This window comes from Neltuma alba, unplaced genomic scaffold (genome assembly GCF_004799145.2).
Source record: "Neltuma alba isolate B1F8T4 unplaced genomic scaffold, ASM479914v2 tig00010610_pilon, whole genome shotgun sequence".
Lineage (NCBI taxonomy): Eukaryota > Viridiplantae > Streptophyta > Magnoliopsida > Fabales > Fabaceae > Neltuma > Neltuma alba.
Window position 1 is genome coordinate 358,637 of NW_021635468.1, and position 25,532 is coordinate 384,168.

A 25,532-nucleotide genomic window follows, 5' to 3' on the forward strand; every position below is an offset into this window, starting at 1 on the left:
TATATATATCTTTTGAACATATAGAAAGTCTCGTAATTTGTGTGTGGGTATCTTCTGAACATATAACATATGCATCTAAATCATACTTCATAGGTGGAAGATGAGGTGACTATAGACATCAAAGAAAATTTTCAGGAATGCAGAGATGATCTTTTGTTACAAGATTGTTGTACCTAAAGGTGCCTATTACACTCCGTCATCTGAAAGATGAGGCTTATACCCCAAAAGTTGTTTCGATTGGCCCCTTCCATTATGGTAATGAGAGGCTGCAAGACATGGAAAGGTATAAACAAATATTGTTCAAAAGATTTACTGGAAGAGCTATGTCAAGTTTGGACGATTTGGTTTGTCTCATAAAACATTTAGAGCAAAAAATTCGTGCTTCTTATTCAGAGACCATCAACTTTACTGAACAAAAACTTGTGAAGCTAACATTAATGGATGCTAGCTTCATCATTGAATTCTTCATCATGTACTGTGGGAACGATGAGTTACTCAAGAATGGTAAATTGTCACAGCCATGGTTACAGGAATCTATACGTTTTGATTTACTCTTACTTGAGAATCAACTTCCATTCTTTGTTATTGACGAGCTGTTCAATAAAGCTTTTCCTCATGACCGTTGCGGTACCCACCCTTCAGTTCTTAGGCTCACATATCACTATTTTTGGTGTTTTAACTTAAAACAGTTATAGCCTAATTCTGATGTTAAGACATTTTACAGATCTTATTAGATTGTTTCGCATGCAAGGAAAAATGTCTCAACAGCGACATTCATTCTCCGAGGTTGCAAGCCATATTCTTTTATACAATGCGAATAAATTGCAAGAAGCTGGCATCAAGTTGAAGGCTAGTGATAGCAAATGCCTATTGAACTTGAGATTTTCAGGGCATGTTCTTGAAATTCCAAAAATTCGGGTGGATGTTTACACTGAGCTTTTTTGGGGTAATATTATAGCATTAGAACAATGCCATTATCCTGATAATGATTACATTGCTGACTATGCTCTTCTTTTTAATGGGCTAATAGACACATAAAGATGTGGATCTCCTCGTTCACAGCAAAATTGTCGAAAATCATTTAGGTGATACCAATAATGCTGCTTTATTATTTAATGGTCTTTCGGAACATGTCGTTCACTCGACTCTCAGTTCTGAATACCTTGATATCTGCCAAAGGTTGAATGGCTATTGTCAAAATCCTTTGCACAAAATGAAGGCAACTCTAAGACGTGATTATTGTGGTACACCTTGGCAAACTGTTGCTTCTATTGCTGCAGTTGTACTCCTCTTTCTCACAGTTGTTCAAACCATATTTTCTATCCTCCAGGTAGTGATGAAGTAAATTTACAGCTTGTATAACATTGGATTTGATTAGACCTATAGAGATGAGCTTTGCTTTCAGGAATAATTACGTTCATCATGCCTATTTTCACTTTGTTTTTCAGAAAAAAAGCATCGTATGAAGTTAACAGATAATCTTTTTTTCATGATAAACATTTACGTTGGTCTTCCGTGCATAATTAACAATGTGTTACAGTTAAATTTCTTGAGTGGACAAAATAACTGCTGTTTCGGAGTTAACGAATTTATTGAAAATAAATAATGAATCGGTTATCAAAGACATATTTTAAGTCCTTTAACATCGGAACTTTGGGCGCGTCTTATATTGGTCTTAGAAAGGCACGGGACGAGAATCATAGACGAGCCTGCTTGAGAAATGATTGTAATTAAGTTTATCAAGGATGGAAATAATGGACTTCATGATAATTGGAATTTAATCTTAGAATGTCATACAATACTTTAACGCGATTGGTTTGTTGAGCTTCGACACATTCAACGAGAGAAGAATTTTGAAGTTGATATGCTGGCCAAGCACGCTTTAGCAATGCCCCTGGATTCGATTTGGGTCCTTTAGATAATTTCTATTTATTTGTTTCTTTATTATAATGCAGAATAATATTTATAGTTTTCTTCTTTATATTAAAAAAAAAAAGACATGTTAAGTCCCTATTATTTTTCTAACCCTGCCCGAATCAAATTCACATTTAATTTAGTTTGAGGGCTAGTTTTTTTATTTCCAATGTTCATGAAGTCCTTCAATTTTATATATCATTTAATTCTTAAAAATGTTCGTCTCGTATGAAGTTATAACAAGTTGACAACTTGCGGTGAAAGCGATTAATGTATCTTTTGCAGTGTAATATCAAAATACTGAGTACTTTTTTTCTTTGATACAAAAAAGTTTAGACGAGTTGGGTTATGGACCCTCTCTAGAGCCAAACTGTACCTTCAAACTCAAAAAACGCTTATAGAATAATTGCTTCTTTTTATAGCTTATTATTATTTCTTTCTGATGTAGGATTTAGAGATGAAATTTGTCGGCTCTTCCCCCCCCCCCTCCCCTCTGTCTCTTTCTTTCTCTGCAACTTTCTCCTTTTGTGAATTTCCTGTTCTGTTAACCTCTGGACCTGTTTTTCACTATAATTGCTACAGTATATGAACTTGCTTCGGTATGTACGTCTCCTTGAACATGTGTCTGACTATGCTTTAATAATCGATGATAAATATTTTTCTTTTCTTTCATTTGACGGTTGTTGTAAAAAATTACTAATAAAAATTTTATCAAATAATAAAATGTTAAACCAATTTGATAGTCATTCATTTAACCATAGAATATTTTGCCAACTAATTTAACGGTCAAGAGATTGGAGCCTGGTGTGTCCTTGATAATTCTCGGGGTAATTGAGAAGAATATATCTTTATTAAAGCTAGCTAGGTTCCTCAGAGTAATTTCCCTTTTTCCTCCTCATATATATGATACTTTAATTAATAAGGCATATTAATCTTCACGCAAACGAACCTTTTTTTTTTTTTACATGACCTTTAGGTTATTTGATGCTTTTGCTTAGAAAAAATACATCCTTTTTTTTTTCTTTTTTAGTTATTTTTACATTTTCTTGAGATATTTGTGTTGTATGTATTTAGAAAACTCCAGTGAGTTATATAGTTTAAAGCCTCTGCAGTGTTTGGTAAAAAAAAAAAAAAGGTAAGGTGCCCCTTAATTATTTTTAGAGGTTCATCCCATACCCTAAAATATTTAATAGTGTAATTTTGTGACCACAGTAAAGTGAGGGAAAAACTAACTTTCTTTTCATTAATGAAACTGATCATATATATACATATAATTGGTTTGGATATATAACAAACTTTACATTGTACAAACTTAACAAAATATTAACTCTTATCACTTGTCACCCCCCGCAAGCTGGAGCATGAATGTTTTTCATGCCTAGCTTGGATATGAGATCATGAAAACGTGCAGGATGCAGGGGTTTCGTAAACACATCAGCAATCTGATTTGTGGTGCGAACAGGGAGAAGGTGTATGACTTTGGCTTGGACTTTTTCTCTGACAAGATGACAGTCCAACTCTATGTGTTTTGTACGTTCATGAAAGGTGGGATTGGCTGCTATCTGGATGGCAGATTGATTATCACAATATAACAGAGCTAGATGGATATGAGAAACATTAAAATCAGTCAATAAGTAAAGTATCCATTGCAGTTCACAAGTAGTGGAGGCAAGTGCTCGGTATTCAGCCTCTGAAGAGGAACAAGAAACAGTAACTTGTTTCTTGGCTTTCCATGAAATTAAGGAAGAACCAAGAAAGATTGCAAAGCCAGTGACAGATCGACGTGAGTCCACACAACTTGCCCAATCAGAATCACTAAAACTTCTGAGTTTGAGATCTGAAGTAGAAGAGAAAAAGATGCCAGCACCTGGAGATGATTTAATGTATCTGAGCACTCTATGTGCAGCCTGTAAATGAACATCCAGAGGACTAGCCATGAATTGAATTAGTTGCTGAGTTGCAAAACTCAAATCAGGCCGAGTGGTAGTCAAATATTGCAATTTGCCAATGAGTTTTCTGTAGACTTGAGGATTTTCTAAAGGTTGTCCTTTTGTTTTTGAGAGCTTCAAGTGAGGATCCATAGGGGTAGAAGTAGGTTTACAAGCCAAATAACCTGTATCCTCAAGTAATTCAAGAGCAAACTTCCTTTGTGAAAGAAAAATACCTTCTTTGGAGCGAGCAAGCTCTAAACCAAGAAAGTATCTGAGCTCACCAAGATCCTTTATTGTAAAAGTATCATCTAGCTTCTTTTTGACAGAATTAATCTCAGTCATACAATTGCCAGCAAGGACTACATCATCAACATAGACAAGAATCACAGTAAAAGAAGAAGCAGATGCTTTATAAAATAAGGAATGATCAGAAGGGGACTGTGAATATCCATAAGAAATCAAGGCAGTAGACAGCTTGGAGTACCATTGACGACTGGCTTGCTTGAGTCTATAGAGGGACTTCTGTAGTTTACAAACCATGTTAGGCTTAGAAGGTGTGAATCCCCTAGGAAGTTCCATATAAACCTCTTCATGTAGGTCACCATGAAGGAAAGCATTGTTGACATCAAGTTGATGTAAAAACCAGTTTTTGGTAGTAGCTATAGATAGTAATAAACGTAGTGTAGTCATTTTAGCAACAGGACTAAATGTATCAAAATAATCAACACCCTCTGTTTGAGTGTAGCCTTTTGCTACAAGCCGGGCTTTGTACCTTTCTATCTCACCATTTGCCTTAAACTTAGTTTTATACACCCATTTACAGCCAATAGTTTTCTTACCAGGTGGTAATTCTGTGAGAACCCATGTCTGATTCTGCTTAAGAGCATGAATTTCTGCATTCATAGCATCTTGCCAGTGTGAATGTTTAACAGCTTGCGAGTATGTTTTAGGATCAGGGACAGAAGTAACAGTCATGACAAAATTTTTATAACTAGAAGAAAGAGAGGAATAAGAAAGAACAGATGAAAGAGGATACCTAGGAGTTCCTTTGCTTGATGATTGGTTAGTAGTAGAGGTAAGGGCACAGTGATATTCCTACAGATATGAAGGAGGTTTGTGTGATTTGGTGGAGCGCCGAAGAGTTTGAAAAGAGTCAGGGTTGGTGTGTAGAGGAACAGAGCAAGTTGGAGGGGAGGGAGTAGAAACAATAGGGGGTTCTGGAGTTGGTGTGGAAGTAACAATAGGTGCAGAAGGATTAGTAGGATGAGTAACAGTAGGTGTAATAGGAGGATGAATAGAAGATGGAATATCTTCCAAAAAGGTAGGAAAGGATTGAATAGTGGGTTCATTGTCTATAATAATAGGAGAGGAGGAATTGGTTTTGAAGGGAAACTCAAATTCATAAAAGAAAACATCTCGAGATAGAAAAATATTATTTGTGTGTAAATCTAAAACAATGTAAGCTTTAGAACCAGATATGGGTAACCAAGAAAAACACACTTTTTAGCTCTAGGATCAAACTTAGAACGATCATGTTGTAAAGTAGATGCAAAACAGAGGGAACCAAAGACTTTAAAATCAGCATAAGAAGGCTTACTATTGTATAATCTCTCAAAGGGTGTAAAATTCTTAATAATGGGAGATGGAAGACGGTTTATAATAAAGACAGCATGGGAAACTGCAAAGGACCAATAAGCAATAGGGATATTTGAGTGAAACAAAAGTGCTCTAGAAACATTCAAAATGTGCTGATGCTTACGCTCAACAACACCATTCTGTTGAGGAGTGGCTACACAAGATTTTTGATGAATAATGCCCTTTGAAGCATAGAAATCAGTCATGGAAAACTCAGGTCCATTGTCAGATCGTAAAATCTTAACAGAAGTAGAAAATTGATTTTCTACTAAGACTAAAAAATTCCGAAGCTTAGTTCTAGCATCTAATTTATTTTGCATTAAAAACAACCATGTAAAATGAGAGTAATTATCGACAATAGTTAGAAAATATTTGTGTCCTTGGGCAGAAGGGACAGAGAAGGGACCCCAGATATCTACTTGTATCAACTCAAAAATTTTATTGCTGAAAGTATTGCTTACAGGGAATGAAAGCCTTTTTGGTTTGGCAAAGTGACAAGTATCACATATGATTGAACGAGGATTACAATTGAAACCAGAAAAATTATTGTTCAAAATGGAAAAGGTAGAATTGGATAGATGACCCAACCGTAAATGCCAAAGATTGAAGTCTGAAACGGAAGTTGTAGAAGACACATTAATCTGAGATTGGTGAGTTGATGGTAGCATATCTGCATTTAAAACATATAGCCCCTCAAAGACTTTAGCTGAACCAATCATCTGCAAAGGTTGAAGTAAGTGTATATGACAAGAATGAGAATAAAAGGTCAGAAAACAATGTAAAGATAGAGTAATTTGAGAAACAGATATAATGTTGAATGTGAAGTCAAGGAGATACAAAACATTGGTCAAGATTAAAGTAGATGAAAGAGTGACTGTCCCTGAGAAAGAGGCAATTGAATGAGATCCGGTAGGCAAACTAACAGAAATTGGAGAAATAGACTGATAGGAAGAAAACAATTCAAGAGAACAGCAGACATGATCAGTTGCACCAGAATCAATGATCCAGGTAGACAAATTTTTGGAAGAAGTAGAAAGAATTTTACCTGAAACAGGAGAGGAAGCAGAAGCAGAGAAATGATTAATAGAAGAAGTAGAAGATTGTGGAGGATTAAGCAGAGCAAGGAGACGTTGATACTGAGCAGGAGACAATTGTGGAAGAATAGCAGCTGTTGAAGAATTTGGTGGCAGAGGCTTAGCAGTAGGAATTGCTTGAGCAGATGCAGAATCATGAGCACTTAATTGATTAACCATGGTAGGAGAACCAGACGAGCGAAATTTGAAGCCAGGAGGAAAACCGTGTTTATGGTAGCACGTGTCTTTAGTGTGGCGAGGTTTTCCGCAGTAGGTACATTGTTTATTAGTAACCTGCTTAGAGGCAGAGGAGGTAGGTCGAGGAGCTTTAGCCATCAAGATCTTGGAGTCAGGAACTATTTGAAGTTCACGCTCTTGTTGAAGAACAAGAGAGAAAACGCGATTCAGCGATGGCAGAGGATCAATGAGCATTATTTGAGACTTAACTGAGGAAAATTGCTCGTTCAAGCCTTTCAAGAACCAAATAACTTGATCCTCTTCATGATGTTTGAGAGCACTCTCAGTGGAACCATAATCGCAGACCTTGAGCGGGCGAATATTGAACAATTCGTCCCATAGAATCTTGAGACGAGTATAGTACTCACTAACGGTCATATTACCTTGTTTCAAAGTATAAACCTCCTCCTGTAAATCAGCCACTCTAAAGAGGTCCGATTGGGAGTAACACGATTTCAAATCATTCCAGATTTCAGAAGCCTGATCAAACCATAGGATACTTCTAGCAATGGTCGGTGATAAAGATTTGATAATCCACCCCTGTACCAGATTATTGCAACGCTCCCATGCAGGATACAACGGATCTTTGACGGAAGGTAGAGAAATGGAGCCATCAATGAATTTCAGCTTATTTTTGGAAAGCAACGCCATCTTCATCGATCTTGCCCAGCCATGGTAGTTAGCTCCGTCTAGTGGTGGAGCAACGAGCACTAATGCCGGATTCTCACTCGGATGAATATAATATGGGCTATTCTGATCAGTGACAGAGGAGGAGTTGAAAGATTCAGAAGAGGAGGCCATGATAGGACGTATCTGGAGGAAAGAAAGCTCAAAAAGAAACAAGAAAGAGAGAGAAAAGTGGAAGACAACTGGAAAAGGAAGTCAGAGAAGGAAAAAAAAAAGTGGAATGGCTCGTGATACCATGTGACCACAGTAAAGTGAGGGAAAAACTAACTTTCTTTTCATTAATGAAACTGATCATATATATATATATACACAATTGGTTCGGATATATAACAAACTTTACACTACAAACTTAACAAAATGTTAACTCTGATCACTTGTCAAATTTTGCCCCTAATATATTAAAAAGGAAGCAATCTCACCCCCTAAGCTAACAGACTTCAACACCGTTATTCCCATTTTCTCAGAAGCGCATCCACATGGCTCATGGCCTCGACCATCGTGGCCATTGTCACGATCCTTGCTAGAAACTTTTCTCGTTCAGATCTAGAAAATTTTCTCCCAACCAGGCCCTCGTGAGAGGAAGGTTAAGGATTGTACATTTGTTTGTTCCTAAAATCCAAAGATTTCCCAAGATTTTTCCTATCAGTTTGCTTTTTCTTTGTTCGTTTACGTTTCCTTTTTCCTTATCCCTTTCTTCATTTGGTTATCGCAACTTTGAGCTTCAATCTTCTCAAAGTTTCTTCCTTTAAGCCTTCAAATCCTGCATTTTGGTAATGCTCACTTTGCAATATTAATGTTCGCTTCAAGTCCTGCATAATCCGAATAGATTAGGCATTTTGGGGGATCGCCTTTTCGTGTTTACCTGACCCACAATATTTTCTTTGTGATGTTCGATTATTCTTTAGAACTCAAGAAGTTGTACAATGTGAAGAGGCAAGCACCAGCAGGGCTTAAAGCAAAGTCGGTGTTACAAACAAGAACAGAAAATCTGAAAAAGTTCTGCACTCTGGGAAGTAAGTTTGGGAATTTTCATTGTGTGGAGAAGCACACAAGGAAAGAGTATACTTGAAAATCAACAGGCAAGAGAAAATTGATGGCAGAGGAAGATGTGAGGAGGGAGATTCGAATAATGCATTACTTCATACGGTGTCCTGACGTGAAATCCATGAAAGGGACTTTTGTTGTGATGGAGATCTGTGCAGGTGGTGTGAGTTATTTGACTGCAAGAAAGAAGCGAGCTTGTGTGGGACATTAGAATAGCAGGAGGAAGGATAAAAATCAGGCGCAATAACGGTGTTAGGGTTCTGTTAACGAGAGATTGCTTCATTTTTAATATAATAACAGAATTGCACTACTAAATACTCCATTCGTTTCTTATTATAAGAGACAAATAACCGAAGTACGTTGATAAAAAAAACAGTTAAAATTAGTTAAGAATAATTAATATGTAAAAAGTATAATTTTTTTTCTAAAAATGCCCTCATTAATAAGGAGAGAGAGCATGAGAGAGAACAATTAAATTATTAAAAGAAAGAGAAGTGGGAGGGAGAGAGAGTGTGAGTTGGAGATAATAAATATGGGTAAAATAGTAAATCAACACAAAAAAGTAGAGACAACTTGTAAGTATCTCTTATATATAGGAACATGCCATAAGCATCAAATGTTTCTTATAATAAGGAACGGATGGAGTATTTTCTAAAAATGACTTAAACAATTTTAAAGGTAATTTTGGAAGTTAAAAGGACCTATTTTCTTGAGAATTCAAGTAAAATAGTTAGAGGTTTATATTTGAGCTAAAAATTTTAAGATAATTATTTTATGAGGCAAAAAAAGCTAATTGAGGCATAAAATTCTTAAAATAAATTAAGGATTACTTTTTTGAACTAAGAGCTATTTTCTTGAAAAATTCAAGAAAAAAAGTTTGGAGTTACATTTTGACCCAAAAAATTTTAAAGGAGTTATTTTAAGGGCTGAAGAAGTTAGTGAAAGAAGGAAATTTATTAAAACTATCAAGGATTAAATTCTGAAATTATTTCATTATTTTAGAAAATAGAGAAGGATTAAATTGTAAGCAATGGTGATCAGGGGCATGTTGGTAATTTCATTTTCTCTCAACCACTTAACCCATCCGATTCACTCTTTCCCTTCCCATTTTCATTTTTGTGCGACGCTGAGAGAAAAGAGGGAGAGCTGAGAGAGTCGGAGCAAGAGGAAGAAGAACGAAGAAGGAGAAGAGGTTGAGTGGGAGCCGATTGCTTACATGCAAGGTTGGATTTGGATTAAGGTAAGCCTTCTAATCATCCTCCTATCTTCTTCCATTCAATGCATTTTGGAAGAGATTATGATGGTTTAAATTTTTGGGTTATGGATGAAAGTTAGCATCTAGCTGGAATAAATGTAGTAAAGTGGAGATATAGGTTTGATTTAGTAAGTTATGGGTTGCACGTGCTTGCTTCGCCCTCTGTTCATGGCTGCCAAAACAGAGCTTATGCTTCCTGGTTTACGGTGTATCCATCGGGTTCAATGGGAGAGAAGCTTTAACAATCAATTTGCTGAAATTTAAAAGGGAAGAAGGAAGTTACACACAAACACACATATGTGCCGTTTGTGTAGTGTTAGGAATTAAATGGAAACCGTTATACACATGTAAACATGGTGTGAATGGCGCAGATATATAGAAATGAGGAAGAAAGGAAGCTGTTTCATTTTCTTCAAAACTTAATTGTTAATTGAATCTAGAGGATTTACCTAGTTTTTATGTGGATACGTAATGGTTTAAGAAATGGTGTTAGATCATTTTTTCCCTTTGCCAGCCGAGACTGATAATGAGTTTATCATTATGATGCTAAATTTGAAATGGGTTAGCTATTGCCCTTCAATCTGAAATTTTCTGTCCAGATTTACTTTAAAGGATTATATGGGATTAGAAAGCACAAGAATGGTCGTAAATTGACTATGAAATTTCGATTGCAGAAGCTCTTGGTCACCTTTTTTTTAATTATTATTTTACCAATACAAATCATTTTTTTTTTTTTAATGAGAACTGTATAACTAACTGAAAAAACAGAGAACACAAGATAGCCAACAATCCTATCCTTGATCAACCTCCACCTGCTAGCTAAGATGGGGAGAGTGATCAAAGAGCAAAAAATTTCCTTCTATCCTATGCGAGAACTTTGCTAGCCTATCTGCCATGACCATATTCTCTCTTTAAACATGAGAGATTATGACCTACCAATCCCTATTCAATAAAAGTCTAACATCATCTATAACATCCTTGAAAGGATGATCGATGTCACAGCCTCTAATAGCAAAATTAATAGCAATTATACAATAAGATAAGAGAAGAATTTTCCTATATCCTTTAGTCTAGCAAATACTGAGACCATGGATAAAAACTATTAGTTCAGCAATCATAGGGGGAACTGTTGTCAACTTGCAGCTCAATCCACAACATCCATTGGTCATTGTTGTCACATAGGAATCCTCCACAGCCACTTCTACCATCATCTAATATCGAGGCATCCACAACGATTTTGATATAGTCTTCAAGCTCATGCCATGGGTGAGCGTCTGTTGGTTGAATGACACTGAGAATGCCTCCATGCTTCAAAAGATCTTGATCTAAGCAAGCCCTAAAGAAGCTGGTATTGGCATTAAGTCTCCTGCTGGCAGTTTCTCCCTTGAAGATCTTTCTCCACTGTGACACCTATATGTCCCAACAAATATAGCCAAATAGTGTGGGCCATGCATGGAACCTTCTTTGTATGAATCATTCCAATCTCATTTGTTAGGTTCCATTTGATCCATTCTGATCCTTGAATTTCATTAAAATTACTCCATTTGTCATATTTTACCATCAATTTCCATCTATCTGCAGCGTTCAAACAATCTCGAATTAGGTGCATTTGATTCCTGATCACATCCGAATGGACAAGAAGCCAAAACCTCTATCCCACGTCTCAATCTTAGCTGTGCTGTATGCAATCTTCCATGAGTAAAGAGCCACATAAATGTTTGGATCTTTTCTAGGCCAGACCATCTCCAAAGGATCTTCCAAATGTTGTCTCTCCTCTACTGGGTACCTACAAAAAGAAATCAATATGCAGATTTAACAGAAAAACAACTGGCGGGAGATAGTTTCCAAAAGTATTTGTCCTCTCCTCTCTCCTCACGGGGTGGATGTGCATAGGCTATGCGATCGATGACTTGTTTGTGAAGCCAAGTTCCCATTTTCCACCTATCCCATTCACCATTGGTTGTCACGTAATCTGCAACACATTCATTCCAATCAATTTGGTCTTCATATCCCGGAATAAGATCAATCAATGGAATATTCATCTCAGACCAATTGTCAGACCAAAAGGAAGAGGTCATCCCATTGCCTATTTTCCTTCCAATGCCCCTTTTGAATTTCTTCCAAACGGCACAAATACTCCTCTAGGTGAGGGAGAAATGGGTAGATTCTGATCACCACAGTGATATTTATCCTTAAGGACTTTAACCCACAAAGCATCCTTGTTAGTTATCAGACCCCAACAAAGTTTCATAATAAAAGCTTTATTCTGTTTCCTCATATTTTTTTTTCCTAATCCACCCAAACTTATCTTGCATCACTTGGTCCCAAGAAAGGAGGTGGATCTTATGCCCATCTTCGCTGTCTCCCCAAAGAAACTTCCTACTGCTCTGTTCCAAATTTTTCACAAGACTTTTCGGAAGCAAAATAACTTGCGCATAGTAAGTAGGAAGGGCTGAAAGAACAGATTTTATTGAAGTCACTCTCCCAGCTAAGTTCAGACATCCCTTTTTCCAACTCGACAATCTTTTTCTGGTCTTTTCAAGCACCAGTGTAAAAGTCATATAGGAGGCTCTCTTGTGTAGTAAGGGTATACCCAGGTATTTCCCCAGATCACTGGTTAGACCAGCCCCCATTTGCGTGCTTAACTCAAGGGATCTTGAGTAGTGCACATTTTAGGAGAAACATATCTTTGTTTTAGCTTTATTTATCTGTTGACCTGAAACATCACAAAACATTTTCATATAGTCCATCATTGTTTCCACTTGTAGGCTTGAAGCTTCCCCAAAGAGAATCAGATCATCTGCAAAGAATAAGTGTGAAATTGAGGGGCCTTGTAGAGTTATCCAAATAGGATTCCAAGTACTTCATCAATCGTATCTTTGATTAAATGATTCAACCTTTCCATACAGAGAGTGAAGATGTATGGAGAAATGAGATCACCTTGTCTTATCCCTCTCAAAGGTTGGAGGGCCTCTGTAGCTTTCCATAAAACTCTAAAGGAAGAAGTGGAAATGCAGGTTATGATCAGATCATATAAGTCATCACTCATGCCCACTGCTTTAGGAGTGTCCCTTATAAAGGTCCATTTTAACCCACTGTAAGCTTTTGGCAGGTCGACCTTCACTGCCAGCCACCCTTTCTGTCCTTTTTTAGTCTTCATTGCATGAATAACTTCTTGGACTATGATGATGTTATCACTACTTTGCCTGCCCGCTATGAAACTGCATTGATGTTGTCGCACTACTTCCCCCATGATGGCTTTGAGATGTTTGCTTAACACTTTGGTGATTGCCTTATAACTCACATTGCAGAGAAATATAGGTCTAAAATCTTTAATAACCTCGGGTTTCTCCATTTTAGGGATAAATACTAGATTGGTCTCATTTACGGATCTCACCTTTCTCGGATCCTGGAAAATCTCTTTCACAATTTCACACAAGGCAGGTTCTATTATGTTCCAAAACTCATGGTAAAAGAAAGCTTGTATTCCATCTGACCCTAGTGCTTTAAAGGCTCCCATATCAAACACAGCCTATTTAATCTCTTCATTAGTGACTTCTTGTGATGACAAAGCTAGATCTTCATTTCTGAGGTTCAGAAAGCCATGATCAGTAGAATAATTCACAACTTCTCCCTGTTCGCTTTGGACAAGGTTCTGGTAGTAACCCAAAGCCAAGGTTTTAAGATCTTGCTGATTAAAAATCCATTATCCATCTGAATTTTTTAGCCTATCAATAAAGTTCTTCTGTCTTCTAACAATGGTTGAAGCATGAAAGAATTTGCTATTTTTATCTCCCTCTTTGAGCTAATTGCACCTTGATTTTTGAAACTAGATTAGCTCTTCTTGTGCTAAAGCTTTATTATATTCTCTCCATGGCTCTTTCTCTGTCTGCATTAAATACTGGTTGTCTCTTCTGGCTCTTGATCTTTCCACTTCCTCTAATCTTCTTAGGAGTTTTCTCTTTTTATTTACTATGTTACCCACTTTGCTACTATTCCAATCTGTTGCTGTACCAGTGAAATGGGCAACATTATCTTCCCAATTTCCCTTATTCTAGCCTTGTTGCATAATCGAGAGAAAGTCTTCTTCTAAGGGCCAAGCAGCTTGACATTTTAAGTGAGGCTTTGGTCTCCTCTTGTGATAGTTTTGAGAGCATTTCATTTCACAAGTAAGGGTCTGTGGTCTGAGGCAAATTTGCTTGAATGAAAAATTTTTGCTTGAGAAAAACGAACATTCTAGCTTTCATTGGCCAAAGCCAATCAAGTTTTTCTTTTATCAGATTTTTTTCCCATGTAAACCGTTCACCCACACTCTCTGTTTCTACTAGCTGGGTCTATTGAATACACTCTCCAACCTGTTGCATAGAGTGAAAATTAGGATGACCTCCCCCTATTTTATCATCACTTGACAAATATGCAATAAAATCTCCAATCACAAAGCAGGGGCATTGAATATTGTGGCTGATATTGATTAGATCACGCCAAAGGTTTTTTCTAAGACCATAGCAGGGCCCAGCATACACACAGGTAGGTAAGAAATTTTGAATAGTTCCAACCACTTCAATATAGATATTGATGTATTGTATCGAAGAGGAGACATACCTAATAATAACGTTCTCCTCATGCCAGAGCACCCATATCCCTCCTGTATATCTGGTTGCTACTAATCTCAGCCATCTATTGAAACCCAGCTTCCTTCTCACCTTATCTGCTTTCTCTCCACTTATACACATTTCAAGAAGAATAAGGAGTTGAATTTCTTTGCCATTCATTAGATCCTTCACTCTACGAGGGAACGTTTTTGATGCAGCTCCACAACAGCTCCAAGACATAAAATTCATGATATACGGACAGGAGTAGAAAGTCTCGATAACACCGAGACTATAGTGAGGATTCAATGGCCTCCATACTCTTCTCATTACCATTAAAATCTTCTCTTACTTCTGCTTGTGTTTCATACCAATGGTCATTGACTTCATGATTTTCTCTTTGCCAACCTTTACTCTCTTCAATTGTAGATGGGTCTGGTGGTTTTGGTACTGCATCAATGAATTGCTCTTTCAGTTGGTGAATTTCACTAGCTTCAGGAGCTTTGTCTTGCATAATAACCACATTTTCTACTTCCTTCTGTCGTTTAGTCTCTTCTGCATCTTTGGTTGCTACATTAGTGAAATCTAATGGGCCTATGCTTACCCCAGATCCAAAAACCACATGGTGGATTCGACTGGGGCTCCTCTTTTTTAGGAGTGGGGATATGATTTTGGGCCTTGTAGCCAGGCCTCTCTTTTTTCTGTCCTTTCCTTTCTTCCCATTTACTAAATGAGACTTCGACGGGCTTCCTTGTTCTATGGGCCCAACTGAACCCTAGGTCAGTATCTTGTCTTTATCAACCCTAGCTTTCGTTCCCTTGCCTTTTCATCTTAAGCGTCTCAGTCATGTCCCTTTTTTGGCCAAAAACATTATGTTCTCTTCCTCAGACTTAGGTTGGCTAGTTTCTCCTTTTTCCAAGTTCACGTCTTTTCTTTCCCTGCTCCTCAACAGTACTCTTTCCTTTCCCTTGTGATGAAACTTCTCCCCCTTCTTTCCTCCTCCACTCTTTCGTAGGAGCTTTGTTGCTGGTTTGAGTTTATCTGGCAGACGAGGTGACAGGTTCGTCCATTTCCTTTGATATGTCAAATTGTGTGCCCGTACTTGAGCATGTTTCTCTATGTACCACCAGGCTTCCTCTGTGACTAACTCTCTGCTGTGATCTTCTTTCACCTCTGCTTTTTGATTTCTTGATTTAAAAGTATTTTTTGCTTCATCCAAGAACCAAAGGAATCCTCTCGGTTTTCACACCTGGTATACTAGCCGACAGTTGCTTGTTTGCTTCCTTCTTTGTATCCTGATTGTTGTCTTTGGCATCAGAGCTGGGCATCTCCGGCGAGCTCTCCTATGAAGTTTCATTAAGAGGACAATCTTCCTGTCTATGACCATAGCATCCACATTTAAAGCATATAATATCCAACCCCTCGTATTCAACAGTATACATCTTTTTCTTGATAAGAAAACGTGATCTTGAGGGCTGGTTCAAATCTACTTCTACACTAACTCGAGTGAATTTCCCCCTCTCCACAGCGACATTGTAGTTACTCCATGTGGTTACTGCAATGAGCCAGTGTATTAATATCCACCTTTAGTGCTTTACCTATCATATTCCCCAGCTCCCATGCACTTTTCAGAATAAATATGCATAGGTAGCGTTGGCACCCTCACCCATATGGCCACTTTCCTCCCTTATTGCAATACAGATTGAAGTTAGGACTCCATCTTTGGACTGCCACATAATACCCCTTCATCATCCATGGACCATCAAAGAGAAGCTTCATACTCAGTTCTTTGTTGGTTGACCGAAAAACAAAATAATTATTTGGTAGTCAATAAGCTCAAATTTGTTAGTGTGTAAAATCCAAGCCACCCTATCCTTCATTATTCTGAGCGAAATTTCTTTGCCCAGTAGTGTGATGATAACAGCATTCTTCCAGGGTCTGCACAGCTCTTTTAGAGTCGATCATCCAGCGTATTCAGTTTTGGAAGTGACCCTGGGATTTTCTTCTTCTCTTTAGTGGGGATTGGAGCGGTTTCTCTTCTTCTCTCCTGAAGCCATTCCACCATTTGATCCTCAAATCCTGTGAAACAACTTTTTCTTCCCTACCTAGTAGTTTAGCTTTGAAATCACTATTGAGTCGTCATTTAAAATCTGTCTTTATTAATCGTTATTCAACCGTAAAAAAGTGGAACTAAATGGACAGTTTTTAAAGACAATCATTAAATAAACAGTTCCCGTTTTGGTTAATGGCAAAGCTTAGTTTATACACATTTTATTTCACATTAGTTAAGGGTTTTAAACGATAATTTTGAGTTTAGATAAATTTTTAATGTATTATTTGCTTAAATTGCTAATTGAAATTTTTTAAAATTTCAAGTGAAAATATTTTTGTGGTTTTCAATTGGGAAATACAAAAAAACTTTGGAATTGCAAAAACACAGATAGGGACCCTTAACAACTCACTTTAGGTTTGACAACTTCATGGCATATTATTATTGTCAAAACCCAAAGTGAAGTTGTCAATCGTCCCTATCTGTATTTTTACAATTCTAAGGTCTTTTTTTGCAATTTGCCCTTTTCAATTCTTGATGTAGAATCAATATTTTCTATTTCTTTGAAATCAATTCTGAAATTTTTGAGAAGTTGATGTTTGGAGAGTTTAATTTAGGATTGCAATTGATATCTGGAAACACTTTTGGATTACAATTTTTTCTCCAAATAGAGCTTTATTGTTAATTTTTATTTTTGCAATAATTTCTTATTTTATTTTTGTGCGTATCTAGTATTTGATTTGAATATGGTTTATATTATATTTAAATATAATTTATGTTAATGGATGGACTGTATTTCTTGCAGGTCAATAAAAAAATAAATAAATTAGGAAATACCACGCTACAAACTTAATCTTCGAAGTTCTAGAATAATCTAATAGTTAAATTTATTAAATGCGTCAATTTATTGTTAATAGGCTCAAATCTCATGCCCAGCATTTTCTCTTGCTCATGTATGTTGAATACCTTAGCTGCCACACAGATTACGGAAAGAAGAAGCGATAACATTGTGGCTCCTTGGGCAGAAATTTCCTTATTTTTTTATTATGATAATCTTCATCTCTCCCTTCAATAGTCACTTGCCACTCACATAAATACAGATTCCATTTAGTCATTCAATTTACCTTTTTTTCTCACATCCCTGTCAACACGTCTTTGTCAATATATCCCATGGCCGTGGCTTGTTACTTGAAGGAGCAGGAGCTAGGAGGCACTTCAATGGCAACTTAAGCTTGTTTGATTTACAATACAATTTTAGAAGAGCATGGAGGAGGGTAGAACTTTGAGCTGGGATTTAAAGACCAGGTAGAAATGTTTTCATTTATCTTTTTGGTTCAAGAACTTGGGATTATTTATTTTTAATTGATTTTGAGTTGTATTGGTTGAAGAAAATCTAGTTCTAAGTTGTGGTAAACGTTGGTTTAAGACTTAAGAGCCTGCTGTGCGGCAGCCCCCTACCTGACATTTTTATTTTCGGATTAGATTGATTTTTAGATTAAGTTTGTGCTTGATATTTGCTAAAATTTATGTTTGAAAATCCTTGAATTATTAATTTGATTATCAATGTGGTTGATATTGCAAATTTGGGTTTTTTTTCCCTTAGCCTCTTGATTGTTGAATTGAGTTGGTAAATTGTATAATTATTTAATTAGATAATCCTAAATATAATTTCTGAAATCAACTTGAATTCATTATTCTTGGTTTTAATGAGTTTAATTAATTGGCTTTACATCAATATGAGTTATCTGATGGTTTAATTGTTATTGTGTTTGAGGATTTTCACTCCTTTATCATTTCTTTTTTGGTCTAATTAATTGAATTAAAGTGGCTAGGAAATTTAAATCCATTTGAATCTAAGTTGTCCCCTTTTTCCTTTAGCATGCCTGAACAAAACCTCTCTCTCTCTCTCTCTCTCTCTCTCTCTCTCTCTCTCTCTCTCTCTCTCTCTCTTTTTTAATTATCTTGCTTTGCTATTTAGTCAATCCACATTGTTACCTTGGATGAAGGAATAACATGCCGGACTACAGGCCTAAACAGAATTGATGAAGGAATAAACATATAGGGTGTCTCGATTTCCCATGAATCCCAAGTTTTCCACAACAGAGAGGTTGCTGTTTAACCTGAAGGCTACTGTTTTTTAGCCATGCAGGATGATTTAGTGACGACATGGAATGAGTTATAGATGATAAATAACAAAATTATTAAAGATTAAAAAATTATAACTAAATTTTAAATGAAATAAAAGTTCAGCGATTGAATTATGCTGAGACATGCTCGCTTGATCCATAATATTAAGACATCAATTAAAAGAAAATTGTGATTTAAATTTTACTAACAACATTTTTTTAGTGGCGCCCATGTTAATTTTGTAAAAGTACAAAAATATCCCGTACTCGAACAAATCAAAGAAGTGTAGAGCAAAAGTACTTTAACGAGAGTGCGCCAAACACCATTTGTTTTTTAATGGGCGCAAAAGTACCCAACACCAGGCAAATAAATTAATTCTTCAAGTTTGGGCCAAAAAAAAATTCTATTAATTTTATTATACTATTATAATACAAATAATTTTATAGTTAATACATATGTTTGGTCTTCCAAATCTGCATTAAGTTTTAATTTAGTCTTTTAAGTCTATAAAGTATATTTTCAGTGCCTTAATATTAACACTGTTGGTCTTATTAACAGAAAATATTGATTCAACGAATCTTAGTGGTAACTCCATAATTAAATATTAAAATATTAATCCTTAATTCATATATTTAAGAAATAATAATGAAGCTGATTTAAGCATAAACAACTGAAGCTGATTGAGCATAAACAACCTATCTTTCAATATATAAAAATATTATATTAAATGATTAAATCTTAAGTATGTTTTGTCAACATTTAAATTCACTAAGTTAGTATTTTTGTTAAGGAGACCAACAATATTAAAATTAAAAGATTAAAAATACATTTTATAATTTAGGAGACAATTAAAAATTGCTGCAAATTTACAAGACTAAACATATATATTAACCATAAAATTATTAGTATTATAATAGTACCGTAAAATTTTATAGTTTTTCTTGCTAAAACTGAAATAATTAATTTATTCGTATGTGCCTACTAAAAAAATATATGGTATTTCCATACTTCAGTTAAAAGTTTATGGGTGCTTTTACGCTTTTACACTTCTTTTTTTTTTTTTTTAGTAAGGAGTATTTTTGTACTTTCATAAAATTAATGTGGGCCCCACTGCAAAAAATAACATTTCCTAGTGAAATTTAACGGTTGTTAGGAACTTATCAGGGAGACTAATCATTGGGGAATTAGTTTTGATACTCAGCCAAGTTTGTCATATTTAGACCATTCAGATCTGATGTGAATGGTTTGGATTTAATTTTTTTATTTTCATTTTAATAAAAATCATTTTTCAAAAAAATGATAGTAGTTAAGAGATTATTTTTGTTTTAGATTTTATACTCATTAAAATAGTTATTTAAAAAACAAAAATAAAAAAATTAAATCTAGATCATTCGAATCAGATCTAAATAGTCCAGATACAATGAGCTTAGCGTGCAGTTCTCCAATGGTATAGTCTCAAATACAATTTCCTATAAGATTAAAAAAAAATAATAATACTTACATTAAGTTTCTTATATTCATTGTGTCAAGTTCACCAATCACATATGATCATGTATCTTATTTTTGAAATATTAGCATAATAGTATTTAATTATAAATCCACGTGAAATTAAAAAAGGACATATGGTCATGTATAATTGGAAAATTTTACATAATGGATATAAGAAACTTGATCTAAGTTTTTTCTTAAAAAAATTAGTCAACGTTAGTTAAATATAAATTGCAGTTATGAATTTGTAATTTTATTAAGTATTAACCATGAGAATTTAATTTATTCCTGACCATTAGATGATGATCGCCTAGAATAAAATGAAAGCATGAAATAAATAAACGAAAATACTGTTAAACTTTATGGTTTTGATAAGCTCATTACTCAGAAAGCCTAAAAGAAAAGAGTTTTATTAATAAAAAAAATTATAGAAGAATAAATTATTTAATGCTGGTTATTAATTTACTTTAATTTAATTAATTATAATTATTTCCTTACTTTCAAAGTCAAATTAGCTTGAATTAATATAATTTGCGGTGTAAGATTATCAATTTGATCGGCAATTTACATTGGAATATATTTTCACATCAAAGCGACGCATTAAGGAGAAAAAAGAATGAATTAGATGCCTAGCTATCGTGGCTTTTTTTATGCTCAGTTATTTCGAATTCATTATTCTTCTAAGGTTCAAACTAGCTTCATCTCTCTCCAAAGTATTAAAAGTCGGATTGGTCACTAAATCGGTCAAAGAAGTAATTTAAGAATTAGTAGGTCAAATAGAAATCAATTCGGAGTTAGATCAGCCAATTAAAATAATTTGATTTAATTAAAATTATTTGTATTTAATAATGAATGTTTTTAATTAAAATTGAAGTGTGATTCCAAAGGGGCTTTTGAAGGGTAAATGAGGCATATCATATTTAAAATGAGTTTCCGAAGAGTTTTAATGGTCCGTTCTGGTGTAGTTTCGTTTTTGGACTAACACTGTCTACTGCGTTGGATTTAAGTTTTTGTCTTATTTTTCTTTGATATGGTGAGGGCCCAAATCCAGTCCAAAGAAATCAAAAAATGTTATCCCATCCTTTTCTTAGATTCTACCGCCACCAACCACCAATCACCATTTGATTTTCACTGACAATCTTATCCCTTTCTAACCCTTGGACAAACCTCTTCAGCGTGCTTTCATCTCTACTGCAACACAACTTTGGCATTTTTCATTCTTTGGTCTTCCGATCCCCTCTTCCTTTTCTTCTCATCCTTTCTTCTTATCTTATTTACACATCCCTTATGGTTACTCGACCATGTCGGAGTCTCTTATCACTTGTAGATGGTGAAATCAATTTATTTATTATTGTCCCTATATTGTTAGACTTAGCCAATTATATTCAACAAATTTTTTAGAAAATCATGTCCACGTCCTATTTTAGTTAACCTAATAATCAAGATCCAAAGTCACAAGCCGTGGTCCAGTTAAAAGTCAATTAGTCCAAAATATGATTTAGCATAACAAACTACTTTGCCACAAAATAACGTACAAAACACCAAATATTGGTGACATATTATCAATATATAACACATAATTTTACTCTGGAAGCCAGAATTAATTTAGTCCTCAACAAAATGAAAAACAAAGAAAACAAGTACATGGGAAACAATAAGAAGTAATTGCAAGAATTAAATTTTTCGAATTAAATTGTAGAAATTTAATTTTAAATGAATCAAAATTATAACAACTCAGTCAAAGTTTCAGCTCAAAACTATAGGAGAAAATTATTAATTTGTTTTGAATTACTTTTATCACTGTTTTCTATTACTATGCCTACCACGAGCCAGGAGTTTCAGCTGTGCCCGAAGCTGCCCCTCAATTTTGCTGCTCTCTCCAACTATTTTTTCAGCTTTTTTTCATCATTAGATTCTATATAAAATAAGTGACGTTTTTATATATATCTTATTTGTAAAAAAATGATTTAGTTTTCAACTTTTTACTATTTTTCAAATATTTAACATTACCATTCTCATCTTTAAATTGCCAAAACTCTTTCCAGCAAGTAGACAGCAGCTTTCTTTCCTCTTTAACTTTTCAAAAGAAGTGGAATACAGATAACAAGTGGGACTATAGTAGATTTCTTTTCTTTTTTTGTTATTTGTTTTTGGATCTTTTTTTTTTAAAAAAAAGGGTGTAGTATAATTATAAGCCTTCTTCAAGGAGTGTCCTGTGTATTGCTGAGCAGATCAACTTTCTTTTCTGCTTCAGATCAGCTTGTCATTCTTGCGCGGATCTGTTGTTTCCTGAATGGCAGAAGCAATTCATACTGACATTAAATGGGAGATGCCTGATGACATGAATCAACAAGACTTGGCCTCTGAGACTGCTCAACAAATGGTGGCGCCTATAGATTTATCCTCCAATAACTTGCAGCAGCAACAAGAGGCATGCATCATCCTTTACTGCTCTTTCTTCTATTCTGAACCCTTTTCTTATTTTCTTTACTTCTCTTTTTGCTTATTATTTTTTAAGGTAACTTCTGTTTAATTTTTTTTTTGGCCAAAAGGTAACTTCTGTTTAATTAATTCCTCAATTATTACTACACTTCTAAGGATATACACTTGTCAGATTGCAAGTATGCATCCTGTGCTTTTCATTCGTGATGATGCCTTTTCTTAATTTTGTCGCACCTTTTTAGATTCATTGAAGCGTCTCTTTTTTTTTAAAAAAAAAAAAATCATTTTCTTAATTGTTCTTAACAAACGGTGATGCAGTTATTAAAACATTTATATTTCCCAGGCTTTAGGGTCACCTTCATTATATTGCTTTGTTAATGTGCAATTTCTGCTTTCCTTCTGAATCTAAATTGATTTATTATATGTAGACGGAAGATGGGGAGATCAAAATAGACATAAAAGCATTGACAGAGATTACTGAAGATGGTCTCTTGTCCCCTTTGCGCTGTATCTACAAGGTGCCCCCAAAGATCGTCTTCTAAAAGAAGAAGATTACACTCCTGTGATGGTTTCCATTGGTCCTTTCCATCATGGCGATGTAAGGCTGCAAGATATGGAGAGGCACAAAGAAATAATGTTTAAAAGATTTGCACAAAACGCTATGATAGATTTGGACAGTTTGGTTGACTTAGCAAAACAGTCTGAGCCAATGGTATGTGCTTCTTATTTTGAGAGCATCAACTATAGCAAGAAGGATTTTGTGAAACTGATATTAGTGGATTCTGCTTTCATCATTCAACTCTTTACTATGAAATACAGAGGTCACATGAAACACGATGCTAAACTATCACAGTCATGGTTGGAGGATGACGTAGATAATGATTTGCTTTTACTTGAGAATCAACTTCCATTCTTTTTCCTTGAAGAGCTATACAATATAGCATTTCCTTGTAACCATAGAGGCAATCTCCCTTCATTTCTTGAGCTTACATATCCCTTCTTTGACTATCTTAACATGCAAAGGTTAGAGCCTAATCACAAGAAAGAGCATTTCACAGATCCTTTGAGATTATTTTACTTATCGAGAACCCATCCAATAAGGGATCGATTCAAAGGGGATGGATCCGATAGGCTCATGTATAGTGCAAACGAGTTATAAGAGGCAGGAGTGAAGTTGAAGGTAAGCACAAGCAAGTGCTTACTAGACTTGAAGTTTTCAAGATATGTTCTAGAGATTCCTCAAATTCATGTCGAAGACGGGACTGAAACTTTGTTCCGTAATTTGATAGCTTTAGAACAGTGTCATTATCCTTGGGAATCATATTTTACTGACTATATTTATGTATTGAATAGCCTAGTCAACACAAATAAAGATGTGGAGGTTCTCGCTCATAAAAAGATTATCCACAACTGGCTAAGTGACACCAATGAGATTGCTACATTATTTAATGGTCCCTGGAAAAATATAACTCAACACAATGTCAATGTTGAATACCTTGACATTTGCAGAAGGTTAAATAAATTTTATCAAGATCCTTGGCATAAGAGAGAGGCAACTTTGAGGAGAGATTACTGCAACACACCCTGGCAAACCGTGGCTTCTTTTGCCGCAATCATACTCCTCATTCTCACTATCACTCAAACTACATGGTCCATCCTCCAAGTAGTATAAAAGTAGCAACCTACATTTAAAGGTTGATAGTTATTTTAGTGTTCTGTCCTTAAAAATTCATGTTCCCTTTACTGCTGCACCATCTGTATAATAACAACAACAACAACTGCAATCCTCATTCTTCGTGTTTTTTTTTTTTTTTTGGGGTTACTGCACCAGTTGAATTTGAAAGGTACTCAATCGGAGCAGCATGAGACTAGTGAGACTAGAAATGGATGGATGAGCTTATATGCAGATGGCGCCCATTCTCATCTAACCGAACAAGCGAGTTGTGGGGGATTAATCACGTACCACAATGGAGCCAGACTGGCAGCTTTTATGTTCAACTTGGGAGCTGGAGATGCACTAACAACGGAGATTTGGGCTTGTTTAATGGGAATGAAATCTGCATGGGATGCTGGTCTCTAGATCTGATATGTGGAGGAAGAAGCGAAGAGCAAGAACATTGGAGCTTAATAAATGGCTGAAGCTGATTGCCTAGCGAAGCGTGCCCTTGACCACTTGCGGAGTTGCTTTTTATCTTTGATGTTTTAGTAGGGCAGTTTGCCTTTCTGTTTTCCCTTCTATCCCCCGCCCAAAAACAAAAAAAAGAAAAAGGTGGGGATTAGCGGGGTCTTAAAAAGTCAGGGTCTTTGCGCGCTTTTTTCTGTCCACGTTTCTTTACATAATACCACCCCAATTTTTAATATAAGTCATTTGTAACACATTTTTTCATACCAAACAGTGTATTAAATTAACAAAATTTTTCAAATTTTAATTCTATACTTACCAATGATTCTCATATCTCACTCTTATCTCTTTTTAGTAAAAATTAAATAAGAATAAAATTAAAAAAAATAAATATTAAATGTATTACAAGTGATGACTTATATTTAGGACTGGAGTGGTAATGATCAATTTACAAGGCCTAAGATTCTTAATTGCCAAAAAGAAAAATTGATAAGTAAACATGCCCTTACACAAGTGACAACCTGAGTTGGTAGCTAATATTTATTTTTGAGAGCCCATAAAATCTATAATTAGTAGGAGGAACATACAACATTCCAATGTACTCAATGTACCAAATTGTTCACCATAATATTCCAAATTCATAATTATTTTTCAAATTAACCATATAAGTTAGTTATATACTACTACTTCTAGTTCTTAACATAAGAGCTAGATAACTAATTTACAAAAATTAAAAAAATTAGTTAAGTTAGTTAGTTGTAATAAATGAGTGTTGTCTTCCTTAAAATATTCTTATTAATCATGTGCATTAGAGGAGAAGAAAATATTGGAGATAAAGTGAGTTGAGATCTTATATTTAGAATCAAATTAAATATCTAACTAGCTTTTATAGTAAGAACCGGAGGTAGTATATATGCTTCTTCTTAACAACCAAGGCA

The 25,532-nt window shown here is 35.2% G+C and overlaps 2 protein-coding genes and 1 long non-coding RNA gene across 3 annotated transcripts; 2 read left to right on the top strand and 1 right to left on the bottom strand.

The window, feature by feature from the left end:
• The first annotated feature begins 437 nt into the window (after positions 1 to 437).
• Positions 438 to 1,038, top strand: LOC114757561 (UPF0481 protein At3g47200-like). The gene is made up of 2 exons (XM_028946634.1): positions 438 to 627; positions 725 to 1,038. The coding sequence occupies exons 1-2, from the start codon at positions 438 to 440 to the stop codon at positions 1,036 to 1,038; spliced, it is 504 nt and encodes a 167-aa protein (XP_028802467.1).
• Positions 1,039 to 4,940: 3,902 nt separating this feature from the next.
• Positions 4,941 to 7,591, bottom strand: LOC114757562 (uncharacterized). The gene is made up of 2 exons (XM_028946635.1): positions 6,526 to 7,591; positions 4,941 to 5,155 (listed from the first exon to the last, which is right to left on the bottom strand). Exons 1-2 carry the CDS (start codon positions 7,589 to 7,591, stop codon positions 4,941 to 4,943), a joined length of 1,281 nt encoding a protein of 426 aa, XP_028802468.1.
• Positions 7,592 to 9,662: 2,071 nt separating this feature from the next.
• LOC114757543 (uncharacterized) lies at positions 9,663 to 17,879 on the top strand. Its single transcript, XR_003741571.1, has 2 exons — positions 9,663 to 9,761; positions 17,610 to 17,879. It is a non-coding gene; the product is annotated as an uncharacterized LOC114757543 (long non-coding RNA).
• Positions 17,880 to 25,532: the final 7,653 nt, after the last annotated feature.

Coding starts and splice junctions, on each gene's coding strand:
- LOC114757561 (XM_028946634.1), top strand. CDS start 438: ATGGATGCTAGCTTCATCATTGAATTCTTCATCATGTACTGTGGGAAC. Junction 628..724: donor TTTTCCTCATGACCGTTGCG/GTACCCACCCTT, acceptor GACATTTTACAG/ATCTTATTAGATTGTTTCGC.
- LOC114757562 (XM_028946635.1), bottom strand. CDS start 7,591: ATGGCCTCCTCTTCTGAATCTTTCAACTCCTCCTCTGTCACTGATCAG. Junction 5,156..6,525: donor TGCTTCCTCTCCTGTTTCAG/GTAAAATTCTTT, acceptor CCTTTTTGGAAG/ATATTCCATCTTCTATTCAT.